The sequence below is a fragment of the Drosophila willistoni genome (genome assembly GCF_018902025.1).
Source record: "Drosophila willistoni isolate 14030-0811.24 chromosome 2L unlocalized genomic scaffold, UCI_dwil_1.1 Seg168, whole genome shotgun sequence".
Taxonomy (NCBI): Eukaryota; Metazoa; Arthropoda; class Insecta; order Diptera; family Drosophilidae; genus Drosophila; species Drosophila willistoni.
Window position 1 is genome coordinate 2,065,408 of NW_025814047.1, and position 20,114 is coordinate 2,085,521.

The 20,114-nt window shown below is 35.2% G+C and overlaps 1 protein-coding gene across 1 annotated transcript; it reads right to left on the reverse strand.

Moving 5' to 3' along the window:
• Nucleotides 1-443: 443 nt before the first annotated feature.
• Nucleotides 444-17,567, reverse strand: LOC6643300 (lachesin). Its single transcript, XM_002066077.4, has 2 exons — nucleotides 16,602-17,567; nucleotides 444-1,568 (listed from the first exon to the last, which is right to left on the reverse strand). The coding sequence occupies exons 1-2, from the start codon at nucleotides 17,116-17,118 to the stop codon at nucleotides 1,027-1,029; spliced, it is 1,059 nt and encodes a 352-aa protein (XP_002066113.3). The 5' UTR covers nucleotides 17,119-17,567; the 3' UTR covers nucleotides 444-1,026.
• Nucleotides 17,568-20,114: the final 2,547 nt, after the last annotated feature.

Below are 20,114 nucleotides of genomic sequence, written 5' to 3' on the forward strand. Positions count from 1 at the left end.
TCGCATTTTCTTTTTCGTATGTTTTTTTTTTTCTTTTTCTTGTATTACAAAGTCGAAATTGTTAATATTAGGTATTATTTTTATTATTATGTATTATTATATTTATTTACACCCACTTAAAAAATTGGGTTCAAAATTTGTTTTTGTTTCTGTTTGTTGTTTGTTACTCAAAAAAAGTAATTCGAAAAATGTTTTTGTTCGTGTGTGTGTGTTTTGTGTGCTTAAGAGCTAAAGAATGATGTACACAGATTTGGATTTGGATTTTATATAGTATGTATGTATGTAAAGATATATATGATATGGAATTCTATATATGCTTGCCTCGATTCGTTGTTGTTACATTTTCGATTTTTTTTTTTAACTGGGCACAACAAATTCAAACGAGTTGTCAAATAGGGAAAATTAGTTGTAAAATTTGCCATTACGAAAGAAAAACTTTATTGTTTTATTTAATAAAAAAATAAAGTTTATTCTCCTTTTAAGCTAAATTTAGTGCTTGTGATGTGATATCGAGAATTGTCATTCTTAGCTTAAACATAAAACAGAACAAACGAAAAAAAAAAAAGAATTAGAAATTAAAACGGGCAGAGAATTGAAATGCATTGGATTCGAGTTCGATATTCGAGAATTTTAAGGTGCTACAATAACTTAGACATTCCAAAGTTAAATCAGATCTAGTATATTGCTTTCTTCCATTTAATTCTTCTCACTTAGCATAATTAACTTAAAGCAACTAATATATATTGGACGTTTGAAACTTGGAAATTATAATAGAAATCGTTAAAATTGTGGAATATTTCTAGAATGTTTTCTATTACGTTTTTGTTTTTTTTCTTTTTCTTTTGCGACTTGGAATGTTATGGTTTATATAGACATCTATTGGGTGTTTGTATGTATATCATCATCAGTTATGCAGATTCCTATTATATGTAATGTATTCGAATTTTGGAGTTGGTTTCTTAGGGAGATTTTGAAGCAATTTGGGAGCTGAGGCATTGGATAGAAAGACTGAAGAGACGTAATCGCTTATCTGGCAAACATCATAGCCAGGACAATGGCTACTAAAGCGAAAGAGGTAGCTGCTCCGGTCTCGGCTCCACCATAGTAGGCCTGTCCACAAGCTGGCGGGCATACGGGAATGATGGTCTCGAACAGATTGACACGAGCCTCGGCCTCGCCAAAGCGATTGGTGGCCTTGCACACATAATCACCATATTGACGCTTCTCGATGGTGATCACACGCAATGTGGAATCGGTGTACTCATCGGCGGTGGCGAAGTGCGATACGCTATAGTGCTGATTGTTGGCCAATTGAATGTCATCCTTGGTCCAGACAATGGCCGGTGGTGGATAAGCCTCGATGTGGCACTCCAAATCCATGTCATATTGCAGAGCCTGACCCAGACGAGGACGGGGCACAGTTATGACTGGAGCAAATTCAACTTCCACATTTATATTACGACGATCTCCCTTGCTGACACCATTGTCTGCCACACAGTAGTAAGTGCCGCGATCCTCCTTCTTCACCGATTTTATGCGCAATATATTACCCACATAGGTGGCACTGTCTGTAAATGAAAAGGAATTAAATGTGAGTTAGTTTAAGTGTTTTAACATGTACAAGTTAAGATACTAAACTACTTTCTAAGGAATGCTTTAATTTTAAAACCCATTGAAAACAGATTACAAATAAGTAAACCCAAAGAAGAACTTCCAATTTAACATTCAAATAAACGAAATGCTCTATAAAATTTCTAAAAAGAAACTAGAGTTAAGATTAAAAAATAGAAGTCATAGTCATAGTCATAGTCATAGAAGCTATAGCTTTAAACGCGATTTATTATTCTACAAAATATCCAAAATTCATCCAAATCTGTGATTTGTATACCTGAAGTTCCCCTTGTTAGCTGAATGGAAATAGTAATTTAATCGTCTATCATATTGTAACCTTCTCCAGTAGTGGAACCCTAGGCTAAAAAATTACCCATATTTATTATCATAAATAGTCTTACTTGAGTTACTAAAGATCTATCTATTTTGTTACCTTAGTAGAGAGAAAATCTATAACTTCATTTGGCACAGACTTAAAAAAAAACTATATTTTTAGCATGAATTCGTTCGAATTCCTGTTTATTCAGTTATAAGTTATTGCTTTTTACACTATGAAGTTTAATATTAACCTATTAACCTTTTAGTTAATTGTAGTTTTGGTAGGACCTCGCGTTCCATTCTATAAAAATTTACGAAATTCTTAGGTTTAAACGATTATACTTTGTTTTAGCTTAGAGGGAAATGTTTCAAATACTTTCTAACAAATATTGACTAAACAATCTTAGATATAACTTTTACATTCAATTTGCATTTCTTTCCTAATGATATAAATTTTATTTCAGAATAGAATATAATAGAAAAAAATTCAATTTTTCACACATATCCATCAATTGCCTTTCGTTACCCAAACTAACGAGAATTGTAACGAGTTGTTCTAAATAGTTGTAAAAGCAAATTGATTTTTAATCACTCAAACCGTTTTTCACGGTTCTCCGCAATAACCCCTGTCTAACCCCCGACCTAAATCAAACCAGATCCCTTAGGGACTATGGCAGCTCGGAGCCATTAATTTTTCAAAACATTTAGCTAGAACAACAAAATAATGAACTGGCTGCAGTATCAGTAGGTAGCAAGTTCATATAATGATTATATAGTAAGTGTATATATAGTCAATATCAGTTTTCATTGTATTCATTGCTTGATAATGCGCGTTCGAGTGAGAAATGTCACCGAGAGAAGTGTTCCATTGAATGGAACAACACGTTTAAACGCTCTGGGCCTTTGTGTTTGTGCAGCCGTTGTAATCGTTGTCGTTGTTAGAGATTTAAATCTGGTTTTAATGAGCCGCCACGAACGAAAAGTAAAATCCCTATTGCATACACCCAACTGGCACAACATCCGTAAGCACTTAAACGGTAGTGGGTGACCTTTTGATTGTCCATGGAATGGATTCTAGAGGTTGTGATCCAAATACAATAGAAACGTTAATGACCTCTAACAAGCCAAGCCAAGCCAAGCCAAGCCAAGCCAAGCCAGCCAGCCAACCAAGCGTTTTTTCTAACCATCTACCATCTAGTGTGTATTTGCAGTGCAAACTAATTTCATGAGAGATAGGGAAAGGGAGCAGATGCACTTTGGGCCCTTCTCAAAATGGGAATGCAGTGCGCAGAGTGAGGGTGCAGGGTGGGCAGGCGCCTGCCAAGCCAACTGAAGCGTAAATGCGAATTCGCATTCGCAAAAGGTGCCCCTTAGAACATAACCGGAAGTTGGCAGCAGAGTGCCAAATGGATAGGAGAATGATACATAGGCTGAGCTGAGCCAGGAGCTGGCGAGGAGGTGTCTACTCCGACTCAAACAAGCTTAAACAATTGACACAAAACTACATAGAAAAGCTAAAGAGAAGCCATTGACCAAGCTCGCTAGGAATGCCACATTCAAATGCGGGCGATGCTGGAAAGATGGGAGGGGATGGGAGTTCAAACTGAAAGGGTTTGTGTGTGTATTTTGTGCGCCTGGCAAAAACATTTCAAATTAATTGCGCCTGGGAATTATTGAAGTAAAGCATGATGTTTGATTAAAATTGAATTGACAGCATGTCTCTTTCTCTCCCTCCCTCTCTGATGACGATCAACGAACTCGTAAACTCAAAAGAGGGCAACAGGGAGAGACGGTCGTGATGCGGGCCAAATGGTAACAAATTCATTTCAATATATCTTTGATGTAGGAGGAGGAGGAGGCATAAAATGCATTCGAAGACATGACGGCGTGTTTGTGTATAGACAAATGTTTAATTGGCCAATTGTCAAACAGAATGTCTCTCGAAAAACAATTGCCTAAACAACTTTTGACCACTCACACAATAAGCCAACCACATGAAACAGGTTTCACTTCTCTGTTGCGCTTCTATCTGTAAACTTTCATAGATTTCATTTCTCTAAAAGCCTGACCACAAAAACAGTAGCAGCTGCTATACACAAACCAAAGGGCATTAAGCTCAGCTTGCCTTTGACTGCTGAGATACCCTGCAATATTAGGCAAACACTCAAAATGCAACAATCGACTTGTAAAAATGACTAACTTGAATTCACTCTTTAATATTTATTATAGCTGAAATTTATATTCCGAAAACACATTTGATTTGCCTACTAAACCAATTAAGCTCAAATGTTCATTAATTTTAAAAACAGCTGTGAAATATGTATCTTTAAAGTTTACACACTTGTGTGTTAAAAAACAAGAATTCATTTTTATACAATACTTTTTTCTTGACATTGTACCAAGAACAAGTGAAAAAGGGTCAAGAATATACATATTGTTTATTGATTTTTTCTCAGATGCTAAAATTTTCAGATGTAAAAATTATATTATTATGATTTTAAAGAATTTTTTTAATAACTTAAAAGCAGAGAGACTCTTTTTGAGTTCAAAATAACTTCTCCAGCCATTTTTTAGCTAATTTTATTTATTTATTTTTTGGCCTTGACATTTGTGTACATTTTCTCTTCTGTCTAATAATATTTACATTTTATAGTTTTTTAAAAAATACGATTATTGATTTTTTCTCAAAACCACAATATCTTTTTATGACTGATGGTGCCCTTCAAGTTTCTTTTCACACTTTGTGAAATTGTGACTCTTTTTTTTGAAAATATTACGAACAATTTTAAGGTTTAAACAATAATAACTCTAGAAAATTAGAATACATACATATATGTAGCTCAGCTGATCGTATCTGATATTTAAATAAAACATAGCCGACATAAGCTAAACATTTCTGTTTTTTTGACTAAAGTCTTTTATGTTTCAGAGAAAATTGAATAAAAATCATCAAATCCTGAATAAAATATACCCGATTTAATCATCATAAAACTCTTACAGAGAATTTTAAAACCATAATAGATCAAATAATCAGTCCTTTAAAAATTGATTTAAAAAAATTCAAATGCTAATTAGGTGTACCTACATTATTAATCTTAATTAATTCAATTCTGATTTAAAAAGAACGTTTTATAATGTGATTTAGAGATGAACTTGTACCCCCAAATTGATAAGTTAAGTGAATATATAATATTTTTATGAGTGTTGATGAAACGAAGCTAATCTTTTCTCGACTTGACCTGTGAGTGTTTTTTTTTAAATTCTGTTTAGAATTTAAGGAGATAATGAGATATAGACTTTGACGTTAATTAAGCATGCTGGAAATTCTTTTCAAATTTCAATATACCCCTTCACTCTATGCCAAAGTATAGGGTAAGAGAAAAGTCATGGTAGAAAGAAAGAAATAAATAAATAAATAAAATGAAAGAAAAAAGTACGCAATAAAAAAAAAGTGTTAACTTTTCTGCTCAACTCTTGCATGAAATGATATGCAAGTCAGGTAGGTAGATACATAAATAGATACATAGGTAGGTTTAAAAAGATACAAAGTACATTTTATTTAATTTCCAAATACATTTTGTTTTCTTTTTTCCCAGCAGAAATTTAAATATCCATTTAACGTTTTTTCGTATGTCAACCGTTAGAGACAAGTCACAAACAATAATAGTCGTTGGAAAAGACAAGGAAAAACAGACAAAGAAGAGTTTTTCTTAAATTAATTGGGGCGTGTCCCAGTCGAAGACTGTCGAGACTGACTATGACATTTAGTGGCAAATATTTAATTGGTAATTATTTATGCCAAACACAATGCACACACACAGTTAAAGATCGGCGAGACAAAGAAATATGATCTCAAAATGTATTCTAGAATGTTTCCCGACACTTTTTGAGGGTTATTCGAGATTTATGTATGAAAAACTCTTTCAAACTCTTATGTAATTGGAGCGTGCTTTGGCTCATATATCATTTTGGAAAACAAGAAATATAATTAAGGAAGGAGCAAACCGAAAAAATGAATGAAAAACATAACTAGAACCATTAGATGCAGGATGCTCTGTTGCAGTAGGGTATTTGGGTTTCCATTAATATGACAAATTACAAGTTCTATGAGACATGATGATGATGATGATGGGGAAGGGGAGGGGGATCAGTCGAGGAATAGAGTTCAATCATTTATAATGAGAGTGCTGAATGACTGACTGACTGACTGACTGGATGAATGAATGACTAAGTGACGGAGTGAGTGACTGCAGACCCGCATAGGGCAAAAGCCGGAAATCTTTTTCGCTCTTTCTCTGTTCAACTCTCTATGCGTTTCTCCCGTGTCTAAATGCTGTGTATGTGTTTGGTGTAATTTCTGTTACTAATGAGAGAATTAAAAACACTTTGGCCCCCTCTAGCAGAGAGTGAGAGAGAGAAAGACAGAGAGAGAGAGAGAGGAGACGATGATGATGACGCGTTGGAAAATGCAACTAATGAAAGAAAAACACACTCCAGCACTCCGACAGAGGTGCAAGTAATGAAAAATCAGACAGCAAAGACAGAAGAGGAAACCAGAGGCAAAAGCCATTTGTTTTTAGGAACCTGTCTGCATCATCTCACTGTCTCCTCCACCTCCTCCCCCTCTCGCTCTCTCTCTCTCTTGCTCAAACAGAATGCAACCGACTCCAACTCTGCATCCCTTGGGCAAACATTCAAGCCGAGATAAATTGTCAGTTAAAGGCAAGTGAAACAAACACAACAAAAAGAAACAAAAAGCAGAAAACGAAAATTGTGCAAGGTGAGAAAAGTGAAGAACAGGTAGAGGAAAAGAGACCAAGACTAGGCCTCAACCTTTGAAAAGGATTCGAGAAGATACACACACACACAAACACACGGCAGGTAAGTTAAGGTCTAGGAGGTAAAAGAAAAAGGTTTTAGGCTCATCTTTTGTAACTCAGCCTAGGCCGGGCTAGAAGGAAATGACTAGACTGGGGACTTTGTCATGTTGACAGGTTCACCTACACCTCCTACTACGCCTGGGTTCACTTTTCGTTTTTCGAGTCGCTTCAATGACTTTTTGTCCATCGCACATTCGTTTTGGACGCGCTGGTTTGGAAAATTGTTGTTTGACGACAACAAAATATTTTTTAATAGGGTTGCAACAACAAATTTGATGAACTATATTAAAAAAACACCCGTGAGAAGTAGCGGAGGGAAAGGGCTCAACGGCCATTTTGTGTAATCAACCACCGAAAAACAACAACTAGAAGTCGTTTATGGAAATGGAAATTAAATGGCATGCAAAAAAAAAAAAAAAACACGACATAAGATACGTAAACGGATCAGCCACCAATCAGAGAAGGGCCCAAAATAAAAAGTCAAACTCGTTGTAAAATGCTTGGAATGGAAAAGCGCCTGTGGCCATATTTGTTTTTCCTTTTCAATTTCCTGCAATTTCGACAAAGTCGCGGCATTACAGAGGGAGCGAAAGAGAAAGAGTAGAGAAATCAAAAGAAAGCTAGATTCGTGGAAAAGTACTTTGGCAAAGAGAACTACATATGTACATATATGCAAGTCCACTTTTTACTTCAACTCTTCTTTCGAACACTTCAAATGTCAACAAAATTCTGTAGCATAAAACGTTGCCATGTGGAAATTATGAATGTTAATGCACCACCACCACCAAGAGCCATAACCACGTGTGACTCATCATAATCAAAGCCTGGCAACGGGAATAGAGCGACGGCGGCAACTGGGCAACAAACGGGTGTGCATTTAATGACGGTTCAGATTATTTGCGCCTGCTGCACACTTCCAGACCCAGACCCCGACCCGGTCTCAGACTCAGACTCCCGAACCCAAAGCCCAAAAAAACTCAACCCAGTTGATCCAGAATGGTTGCTCTAGGCACGCACATCCACATCCACATTTATGCTTCTACACTGCCAAATCCAATTAAAAGAGTTTACTCTGCCATGATGTTTGCTTGTCGAATGGATTTTCACTTTTTAATACTTTTTTCTTTTGCCCAAATGAAAGCCATTTGAAATGGAATTTTGCCAAAGACCCGATATGAATGTAGGTCTATAGATGAAATGCTAGATAACAAAAGAATTCTGGGTCGACAACGACTGGATAGGCATATTTCTTAGAGGATTCAAAACGAAGGATTGTGGTGAATCACTTCATTCGATAGTATGTTTTATATTACGACTTAAGCTATACCTATACAAAATTTTAGAGCAGTAACTCATTTAGAATGTCAGTTACTTCAGGTGAGATACTGTTTTGTTTGGTTTTGAAATGGCAAGTAGATTGATTTTAAGATGTATGTGTATTGTAGTAGAATATCTTGTTTGGAAACCTTTATTTTAAGATTATTGACTGTTTTAGCAGTCGCAATTCTATGGATGTCAAGGTTTGCATTGCAATATAGTCAAATTTGTCTATATAAAAACTTAGACTTTCTACCTCGTAACGTAAGTTACTTGAGTAAGGAAACTGATTTTTATAAACTAATGTGTCATATTTGACTCTTTAATGTTTTTGTGAGGTTTCTACTGAACTGATACTGTTAGGAAATTAAAGTCTCCAAATTATCTTTCGATAAAATTGAAACATTTTATTTCTGAAACCTTTTTATACACATAACTCTTCTACTTTAACCGTAAAAGTAATTTGACATTAGAAATTTGATGGGTTTCAATGAGTTTAATTTCCCTATAAGAAATCCCATATAACTTTTACTGATAGATATATGTAGATCTTAAACATTTATTTTCTCAAACATATTTTGAAACCCATATTTTAACAGTCGATTTCTTAAAGTTTTATAGTAGCAATTTTATGGATTTTGAAGTATGTTTTGTTTAAAACTCTTTAATTAGCGTATACAAAATTTAAGAATCATAGCTCTGTTAGATGCCGAGGTGCTTGAGGTTTACAAAGGGATGATGCCTGTTGTTTTTTGGCTTCGTCTGCACTTGTTTGTTTATATTTCAGCCCCCCTTTCGAAAAAACATTTTGAACTATTGAAATTTTCATTTAAATTGAATGGCCACAAATAACACCTGGCCCCAATGATGATCATTGTGTGTCCCATCGTTCATCATCATCTCTCGCTATCTCTTTCTCCCTCTCTCTCTCTCCCTCTTGGCACTGCTTGGTCTCTTGTTGTTGTTCTAGCAAAAATTGCCAGCCTGTGCAAATTTGTGGCCTCTTCCTGTTTTGTCACCCAAACTCATCAAGTAACATCAACATTATGAGTGGAAAGAGGATCAAGAAGTGAAAGGGGGCTCCAGCGTTGTTGTCGTTCTGCACACACACACACACACACACACACCGATACACACACACATGCACATATGTACATATATTGAGCATATAACAAGCTCTTGAGACATGTGAATGCACCCACTTTGGTCTTTGCCTTTCTTGGTGCAAAAATAAAAAAAAAAGGAAGGAAAACCGCACACGAACCAGAAAACCCGTGGCAACCCCCTTAAAGATTGAGAATCAGAAAAACCCCACTCAACCGCCCACCCACCCACGAACTAAGCAAACCACCGACGACTTGCTCAACCCTCAATAGGCATAACAGGCAGACAGTCTTAGTTGTTGACTTTTGAAAAGTGATTTCTTCGAGCACAAGTTGAACATTATATCTCTACCCGACGACAATGTCATTTATTGGATTACACTTCCATATCCACACACACACACACACGCAGAGAAAGAGAAAGAGACACACAAAAGAGCAATTGCAATTCATTGAGGGCAGACTGTACTTGAAAATGATGAACACACTATTAAAATAGCAATTATGCCAAAAAAGGTAAAAGAAAAACACACAGAAAGTAAAAGATTGCCACCCTGATGAATGTATGTATTTTTCCGTGTATATAATAAATCTTACATGGAATGAGCCGAGCCGAGCCTAAATAAATATTGGCTCAAAGCCGTTGAGCAAATAGTAAGTTAGAGACATTTTGCCGTTGCCTGCCCTTGTGATAAGGATTAAAAAGATCCGACCAACCGAACGGACGACCGACCGGACGACTCTGAGGTGACATAACATGGACACATGAAAAGTGCTAAGTAAATAACACAAGGGGAGAGAAAAAAAGGGAATTTAAATTTGAAATATTCTTCTCTTGCTAATGTGTGATAAGCTGAAAACGGCCTAGGGAAATGAAAATGGCGTCACATAGTCACAGTCACAAACACACACATACAGTGACTCATAGAGGTATCAGGATTCTTGATATGAATCTATTGGAGTGTTTAAAGGGAATCATGAATCATCGTCCATATAGTCCTAGAAAAATTGAATATCTGTAAGCTGCCAAAGACGCGCCCAAGTCGATATTAATTAAGGTTTAGCATAATAAAATCCAAATTCCTTATAATGAAGTACCCAAGGATAACAAAAACAATTTTATATACACACATACAAATACCATTACTTTTAAAAAGGTCTCACAATTCCCTTGAGTTATGTAACTTTTAATGTTAAAATTGTACAATTTTTTATCGCATTTAAAAAAAAAATGGTTTTTTTTTACTTTAGTTTACAATCTTTTACCTTTATCCTCAAAAAAGTCTTCTACAATACTTAAAGATATTGTTTGGCAAATTATTATTGTCTTTAACATTATGTCAAGTTCATCAAGAGTTGAAGAAGTTTATCATAATTGGTAGTAATGAGAGTTTCTTCTTACTTTGAATATATGCCTTATTATCCTATCCCTTTTAAAATTCTGATCAAAAATAATGGATTCATTATATATGTACATATATGTTCTTACTTGATAAGAAAACTTGGAATACATTTGTGGGAGAATCTCTCAAGTGAGCCACCTAGATAAACATTATCGTATATTTTACTCAAAAGTACTTATTTCGCTTCATAAGAATAAATTGAATTCATTTTGAATACTTAAATTTTGAAGATTTTGTTTACTATTTAGAACTTCACTGTAGAAATTCGATAGAGCTCGTGAAAATTTAAGAAAAAGCTTCATATGAATTCACCGTGAACAGAACTTCATTATATAGAAATATAGTACACCTAGACCTCGCTTTGCGTCGTTTCGTTTTGCATTTTTTCGAAGTTGCGTCGCTGCTTTATTAGTACTAATTTTCACTGTGCGTCGTTAGATTCTCGTTGTTGCGTTGTTTTGAGTTCGAGTTTTTAACTTTTTTTTCTTAATCAGCTATTGTGGCAACGCCAATATCAACTTTTACCAACATTGCCTTTGAATTTTTGGCAGTTTTACGTTTTTCAACATTGACATCTAGCTTACCTATGTACTTCTGTTTATAATTGCGTCTTGCTATCAAAACTCGGGGTTTAGTAGAAATGTTCGTAGAACAGTGTTTAACCTCCAAACAAATTTCAAAAGCGATGGGCTTGATTGACGAAGCAATGGAGAATTTTCATAAAAAACGATCCTGACAATGACAGAAGTTTTAAGGTATCCCAGGCGGTAGCTGCAAACATCAACTGCTACCAAGAAATTTATTTAAATTTACACAAAAAAGCTATTCACCAAACTCTGGACAAACTTTTGGTGAACGAAGCCACTAAAAACTCATAAAGATAAATAATTGAATAGGTTATTTTGATTTAATGGAAACAGTTTTTTTTTTAATGAATGAATGCAATAACATTTTTGTTTTTAAATGTTTACTTTGTTAAATTTTTCTTTCTAAAAAGTAGTATTTTCATGGCCCGGGAACCTATCTTTGATCTTTCCATGGTTGCCTATAGAAAATCTTAATTCACTTTGCGTCGTTTCAGTTTGCGTCGTGTTTTTTTGGAACGTATCCTCAACGCAAAGCGAGGTCTAGGTGTATAGAAAAGTTCGACTTCAAAACGCATAAAAACATTCTATTCATTAAACACTATCCTTTACTGTAATTAGAAATATTGTTTGGTTTTTCTATGGCCTCTACAATAAAATGAAATAAAATTTCTTGTGTATTAAATCGAGTTCATTTAATATTTACATTTTCTTTTGAATAATGAAACAAAAGTCCTGATGGTTGAATATTTTTCTAGTGTGGCATTACTTCTTTGACTTACTATACATACATACATACAAACTTCTATGCATAGGTAACTACAGTGAGAACTAGCAAAAAGCGACACCTCCATTGCGTGGACTTTATCTCTGCAACTAACATTTCCTTTTCAAAATTGTGTCCCTCTTAAGCCGAGCAAGAAAGTTTTCACTGTATAAATGAGAAATTGGAACAAGAACAACAATACCCAAAGAGTTATGACTTGCACACACACAACACACACACACACCTAGTGACACAATATGACCACAAAGAAGAGAGAAGCCGCTCCTCCACCTCCTCCTCTCCTCCTCGTGAAGCGGTCAGTTGCCCAGTTTAGTTGTTGTTTCTTTTTCTTTCAGTTTTGCTATGGTCGTTGCCCCAGCAACCAACATTTCGAAACAAGTTTTTCAGTTTTTTCCCTTTTTGCATTGCGCTTTGGTAGTTCTTCTTCTGCAATAATAATAACAACAACAACAACAACAATAACAATTGCAGGCATCAGTTAAAACAGGAAACAGGATGCGAAACGAAATGGGAATGAGAGCAAACAGAAGCATTAGAAAGGAGAGTTTGAGAGAGAGAGAGAGTGGGAGAGAGAAGGCAATCCCTTTTGCCCACACTTTGCAGTTGGCTATTTTTATTTGTTATTTGCCCAAAGCCTAATTACTTGCAAATATTTTCATCTCATTCCCACTAACCAAATCAGAAGGCCACCCTCTCGGCAAAGGGCAACTAATTTGCTATCCATGCACACATGCCACGCCCCATTGAGATCTCAAGTGATAGCATCAATTGCGCATCGAAATTTTATCGTTGCGTAAATTAAATATTCAATCTAAATACCAAAAACAAAATTTACATAAAATTCACCCTCTCTGATTAGATGAGATGTTCCTCCCCCTCCCGACCCACCTCCCCCCACAAACGATTAAAATTGCATTTTAGATATTTCATTAGCAAAATTGGAATACTTGAAAAATGAATTTTTCACTTATTTACACTCAAGTAGCTTTCATTATAGGGTGACGAACACAAGACGGAGACAGCAACAGACAGACAGACAGAGAGAGGAAGGGAGGGATCGTCTACTGATCTTTTTTTCCACATAATTGACCAATTAATGTCAATTGAGTGGAGTATGATAACGCCTAGACTGAGAGAGAGAGAGAGAGAGACTCCTATTCTTAAGTTATAGATACTTCCTGCACTTGAACCTAAATCACAGGAAAACTATCTATACATCACAATTTAGATATATAAAATTAAATGTTATTACAATGTTTAAAATTGAAATTCTACACAAAAAGAAATCACTTCCATTCTTACACTATTCTTTTCTATAGACATAATCAAATGATTCATTCATAGCTCTTAAAAAGAAAAACTTGACTCAACAATTTTTGGCAGAATATATTAAGCAAAAGCATGAGTAATTCTCTTTTAGGCTTCAATTCGGTCTAAAAATACTTTAAAAATAAACCAAATATAATAAGGATAGCATAATAAAACAACATATTCCTAATATGTTTATAATATGACTAAATGTATCTTAAATTGATTGATTTCTTATTCAATTATAATGCTAATGAATTTAATTGTTGCAACATAAATTTTAAATTGAATTTTCTCGTCGGTTATTGCTAACTAATAAAAATTTCTCTATAAGCAATTAAGAACATGCAGAAATGAGATTAGGGGAATTTCAATTTTTATCACTTTAGTTTTTTCGTTGCCTTAAAAAACATGTGTATAATTTTTGCAATTTGTTGTTCTCAGCATATTGAAGACATATTGAAGAAACAATTTTCAATAGCATTTATTGAAAAATATAAAAAAGTTAATTGTCAACTAACTTTTGATTCAACTCACTAAAAGTCACAGACGTTAAAATCGTGTAAATTTTCTGGTAATCATTTTTGAAAAAATTGAAATTGAAAAAAATCGTATTATGTATTTCAAAATCGTTTTTGGTTAGTTTTCTATCAATAGGAAGAGCTTTATTGGCTTAACAATATATAAGACGATAAAGGACAGAGATCTTTATCTTGATTTAAGTATATTTTTTTAATACCATGATAAAAAATTACAAGAAAGTGGAATGAGTGACATTTTGCTATTTTTTATTAATATTTCACCATATTTCATTTTAAGGATCCACAAGAATTGTTATTATTTTGTTTTAAACAGAGATTATTTCTATTGAAACGCCTTAGACCCAAGAAAAACACAATTTTACCAACACAAATTCGTTAAAACTTACAATCACAATAGCTACAACTTTGAAATACAATCGGTTTAAATGGTCAAAAATGTTTTCTAATCTATCAAAACAATTTCCAAAAGGTAAATAGAAAGTGAATATATTTAAAATAGCTCAAGTGTTTAATGATAAACGTATGGCCAAATTTTCAGCTTGGATCATATGATGAGAGATAAGACACAACAATTAAGTAGGTCGCCATATGTGAAACTTAAAACAAAATGACAATTTACAGAGGATCTAATGAGTATATCTTTGAGAAGAAACTTGCATGTTGTAAACAATATGACATCACTCAAGATACAAGAGAATACATTTCACAAACTTCTTAATCTTAATTCAATATTGCAATTGCAACGAGTTGGTGAAATTTTTAGCTGACTTTGGCTTAGTTTTTGACCTCACGTGATTTACCGAGGGTTTGGTGGGGGGGAAGGGGCAAAGAAACAATAAAGAAAATTGAAATTGAAGCCAAGGTGAGTTTTATTATTATTGCATTATTTGTTATGGAAATTTTTGTGCTTGGCTAAGCAAACTTATGGGCCAGGCTAGGCCAGGTGGCGCACATGTCTCCCTCTACCTTTCCCTCCCCCCTCTCTCTCTGCTACTATCTATTTGTATATCAGAGAATTAATGTTTGATCATCGAACCAATTGATTTGCATGGCAACGGGCACAAATTGGCATTTGAACCTTATTCTCTCCTTCTTCTCTTGTGACCCTTTGTCGAAAAAAAAAAACAGCTTGCATCAGCGGAAATGTTTGATTAGGGGTTCCTTTCAGTTTTTTTGGAAACTCTGGGCGGGTCCTTACCTCGGGCCGTGCTATGGTTTAGGGTTGCTTAGAGGTCGGCATGTCGGCCGCTTGTTTGTTTGCATTTTACAACACATTTTCCATTGTTTGGTTTTTTTACCTTTTTAGCTTGTAATTTATATATTTTGTATTATATTGTATTTGTGAAATATCAAAATAGAAATTATGTAGCCTCTGCATGAGCAAGAAGAATAAAAGGGAGAAGGTTGTCGATGGTGGAAGGGGATAAGGATCAGAGCCCTTGGCCATTCGGCATGCATTGTGAGTTGTTTACTTGGTTTTTTGTTGCACTGTACACGCCCAGGTTAGGATTTTTATAAAGCCCAAGACCGTGTCTGATATACACACCCCTCCAAACACACAAACACACACACACACATTTTGCATGGGTTGTTGTTGTTGTTGTTGTTTGTGCAGACCCATCAAACGTTCCGTGGAAACGTTTTCAAGTTGCGGAAGCAATTGCGCGTGCTGAAGTTGTCGAATGTGAAATGGGGAAAAAAACACAACACAAACCCGTTAGGGCGGCACAAAGGACCAGAACTCTCCTTGAAACCGCCTCCATTCCTGATTCCTATTCCTATACTTTGGACTACCTTTTCTGTTGGTTTAAGCTCTTTAAAATTTCTGCAAGCATGAAGAAAAGTGTGAAAACTCGCTTTGAACCCCCAGAAAGTACATGAAAATACATACATACATAAATCTCTGAAGCGTAACCAAGTTAATTTCTTCTTTTTTTTTGTGGTTAACTTAAATAGCTTACCCTCTGACCATTTTAAGTAGCCCACACACTTACACACCCACAGGCCACCCCCACACCCATTTTGATAGAAATTCATTCGCCATAAATGGCTATTCAATGCTCAAGTAATTAAAAGATTGCTCAAACGCATGAAAGCATTGTCTCTCAAGGGAGTGCCAAGGCATCCGAATTTGGATTAGTTACACTAATTGCTTTTGTCGAGGTCCTAAATGACGCTGCTGATCTTGTTAAGAGATACCTAGAGCTAAACACTCAGGTAAACGTAATGGCAAGCAAAAACAAAGGAGAGAAAGAAAAGGTTCTTAGCACCTGTCTGGGATTAACCTTGAGCTATCTTCAGGTTCTAGGTGCTACCTGTATATGATTTTATTAGCTTTTCCACGAAAACTAAATACTAAGTGTATTTCGGCACTTGTTACAAGTTAAACGATTTTCTTTTAGCGGGAATTTTCGGTGAAAAGTGGTCAAGAAAAATGCAAAATTTATGAATCCCGCGAAAACGGTAAACAGGTGAAAGAGAGAGAGAGAGCGACATAAAGCCAATGGAGACGCCTGAGTGAGTCATGGTCACACTCAAAGAGAGGCCCCATACTCTCACACACATACACAAACACATAGGTGTAATATGTGTTTTTGTGTGTGTGTGCGGGAGAGAGAGCTGGAACAGCGCCCCAACGTACAACTTTATTTAAGTAAAAGAGAATATGTATCTCTATCTATGGCCCAACAATTTAGGCATTTACGAAATATATGGCACGAATAGCTTATTAATATGTACAAGGCTTACCCGTTGGCAATATGGCATTATTTTCGCGTCGCCATGTAATCGAAGGTGTGGGATAACCACTGGCATAGCATTCCATTTGCACCTCACTTCCCTCGCTGGCCACTATGGATTGCGTGGAATTGTCGGATATGACTGGCGGACGACGCACCGATAGCTTCACACTGGCAGACACTTTGTGGACGGTGGAGATCACCACTTGGCAGGTATAGGTACCCGCATCAGTCTCCTGTATATCCTTGATCTGCAGTTTGTATGTGGAACTGTTTGGATCGTAACGCAACGAGAAACGTGAATCTTTGATCACGAGTGTTGAGCCCGTCGATAGGAAGACCGGATCGGAGTCAGTTTTCAGAAAGAGTACATTATATTCTTTGGCATATTGTACAGAACAATCGAATTCCACTGTGCCGCCAATGTCCTTGATTTGTTCCTGTGTTATATACGAAATCGTTGGCGTTCGCTGACCAAAGGCTATGGCATTTAGCAGAAGGATGGAGGCCACTAGCGTGCGCCACATATTTATAATATTTTTTGTTGTTTCTTTTTATTTATTGTATACAAAACTAATTTCTTTTTTCTTTATTATATTTTGGATACCACACCCAACTGCACACACCAAAACGACGGACGGAGCACAACACAACAACACACAACCAGCTAAAGTGACGATAAAAACGCGCTAGAAGCCAACAACTTGTGAGAGACAACTGGAAATGAAGATAAATAAATATCAGTTAGCTTCGTTTCTTTCTCTTGCACGGGCTAACGCGGATGCTGTACACACTTGTCGACTCGCTCTAAACAACAACACTGTTCAGTCTTCTCACAGATTCTCTCTCGCTCTCTTTTGTTATTTCTATGTGTGTGTGTGTGTGTAAGCCGAGTTTAATGAACAACGTTGTACACGAATCACAGGTAAAAAACACGTCTTGACTCTTCGAAAGTGGCGCAACGAATTCTCAACGAAAATATTTGTGTTCCGCTTTTATACTCACTTTGCTCAGTTGAACCCCGTTTGGAAACGATGAGAGAGTAAGGCATGTGCATTGCTTCTCTGTCCCGCACCTGAACGTGAGACATAATAGAAAAATTAATCGAGATTGAAAATTAACAATAAAGTAAAACATAAATTGGGATAAAAATATACATATATTTGAAACATTGTAATACCAAAATAATATATATATGAAACAAATGGTTTCTTGAATTTTCAGACTTTGCAGTTATTTAACAAACTTGTCCCATTAAAAATGCAATTTATTTTCACATTTTAAATTTACCTACATTTATATACATTTATCTGTACGTTTCAATTTACCTTCCATTAACTTTCATGACTTTTGCATGCGTTGCATTTCCTACTGGGTGGCTCGGCTTTCCCGCTCTAATATCAATTCAGTTAAATTTTAAAAACTGTTCTCATTTAATTATCGATATTATGTTATTTGGCTCTACCGATATGTGTTATCGTAGCATCTGTTCTCACTGTTAATGCACAGTACTGGAAAATACATTTAGTCAAGGCGCATTTTTCAAAATGTGTGTGCCTTTTCGTTGAATTATTAAAACGAACTATTTTTTAGTCATTTGCGAAATTAATTCAAGCTTAAAACTGTAATGTAAAGTTTTTAAATAAATAAAGTTCCACAATGTTCAGAAAATTTACAGTTTTCGTTATTTGTTAAATTCTACCAAAATAGTTTGTAGGACCAAATTTGTTTAATGAAATCAGCACTTAGCAGAGAAACAAAAGAGTAATTTTTTGTCTGTTATAAAAAATCAAATTTGAACACATAATATACTAAGATTCTATAAAGATGTGTACGAATACTTATATATGTATATACATAAATGCGAAATGCAAATACATACAATTCAAATGCTATAAAAATATGAACTGATACTTATCACAGCCAATGTCCGACTCTGAAAATACTTATACATATATGAAAATTTTATGAATATTTCTAAGCTTAGATCATTGCATTTTGAGATAATTGGCCAGTCGCAAGTGTGAAATGAACTAAATATAAGAATAAATTTAAAAAGTCTCGTCCAATTTGGAATGCATTCCAAAATGAATTTAAAATGTGTTCTTCCAATTTTTGGACTCTTCCTGCTTTTTGGAGTCCAGCAAGTAACCTCAACAAGTTCCTTAAAATCAAATCACCATGAAGTGAGTAAAAAAGTGAATAGTGAAAATTGATATGAGATTTATGAATCTGTTTATACAGGATTGTGGATTTTTGGATAACGAGGGAGTCTTGTGTGCATCATATTGTTACAAGTCATTAAAGCTTTCACTTGATTATATCCTAGAGCTAAAGGAAAAGATCAAGGTGTTCGAACATAGCCTATCAGACAAGGATAATAGTTGACTAAGTGAAGCAGTTAAGAATTAGCAAACTTAAATATCTCATATTGACAATTTCATCAGAAATTCAGTTAAAAGGCAGAACGGGGAAGTGAATTCAAAATATCAAACCGAGATAGAGAATTTGAAGAAGGAAATACAATACTTGAAAGAAAATTTGACAAATTTAGAATATTTCAAGGGTGAAGCAGCACAACAATTAGAAGAAAGCATCACTGAGCAAAGGAATTTAAAAAATAAAATTGGACAAATCTTCACAGAGAGAAAAGAGGAGAAATGGAGGAGGCTAGAACTAAATAAAGTCAGATAGAAACTATATTAAGAAGAGAAAAAAAAGGCTCTAAAGGAGAATTTAGAGTGACATAAAATAAATTTACATAAATCGAACAAAGAACTTGAGTGGCTAAAGAAAAAAATTATAGTAATAAAATAAAAGAATTGAATTCAGAAGTTGAATTCATCCTTAAACGAAAAGTTAGATAAATCTCAAAATCAGTGGACGGATTCAAATCATTTGCGAAAGATTAACAAAAACTGGTTGCAAAGGCATGTCTTTGGGAATTCATAAAATTGAAATTCCGAAACTTGATCCAATTTCTGCTCTCTGTGAGGGATATATAGAAGGTGGTGGGTGAGTATCGTAATGGTTTCGGCAACATGGAGGGCGAATGAACTTTAAGTGCAGTTAGGATTTTACAATGGAAGTGTCCAATTTCGAAGTTATGATCATTTCAGAATTGGTAACGAAACAATGAAATACGAGTAGGAGTCGATGGGAGAATTTAGAGGGACAAGTGAGAATGTATTGGTCTTAAATTTAGGTCAAGCATTTTCTACTTATGATCGTGATAATTGTCGATGGGGCATTAATTCTGCTCAATAATTGGGTGCTTGGTGGCACGAAGGCAACGCGTAAGATACCAACTACTTATAGTCTCTTACAAACATGATTTAATAATTTTGGTTTCTTATACCCTTTCAAAAAAGGTATATTAATTTTGGTCAGAAGTGTGCAACGCATAGAAGGAAGCATCGCCGACCATTCAAAGTATATACAGTGGCGAGCACATGTGGATACATGTTTTGATGAGGTGACTTTGAGTGGCTATAAAACCCACAAATATGCATTAATCGATTCC

Coding starts and splice junctions, on each gene's coding strand:
- LOC6643300 (XM_002066077.4), bottom strand. CDS start 17,118: ATGTGGCGCACGCTAGTGGCCTCCATCCTTCTGCTAAATGCCATAGCC. Junction 1,569..16,601: donor TAATGCCATATTGCCAACGG/GTAAGCCTTGTA, acceptor TTTCATTTACAG/ACAGTGCCACCTATGTGGGT.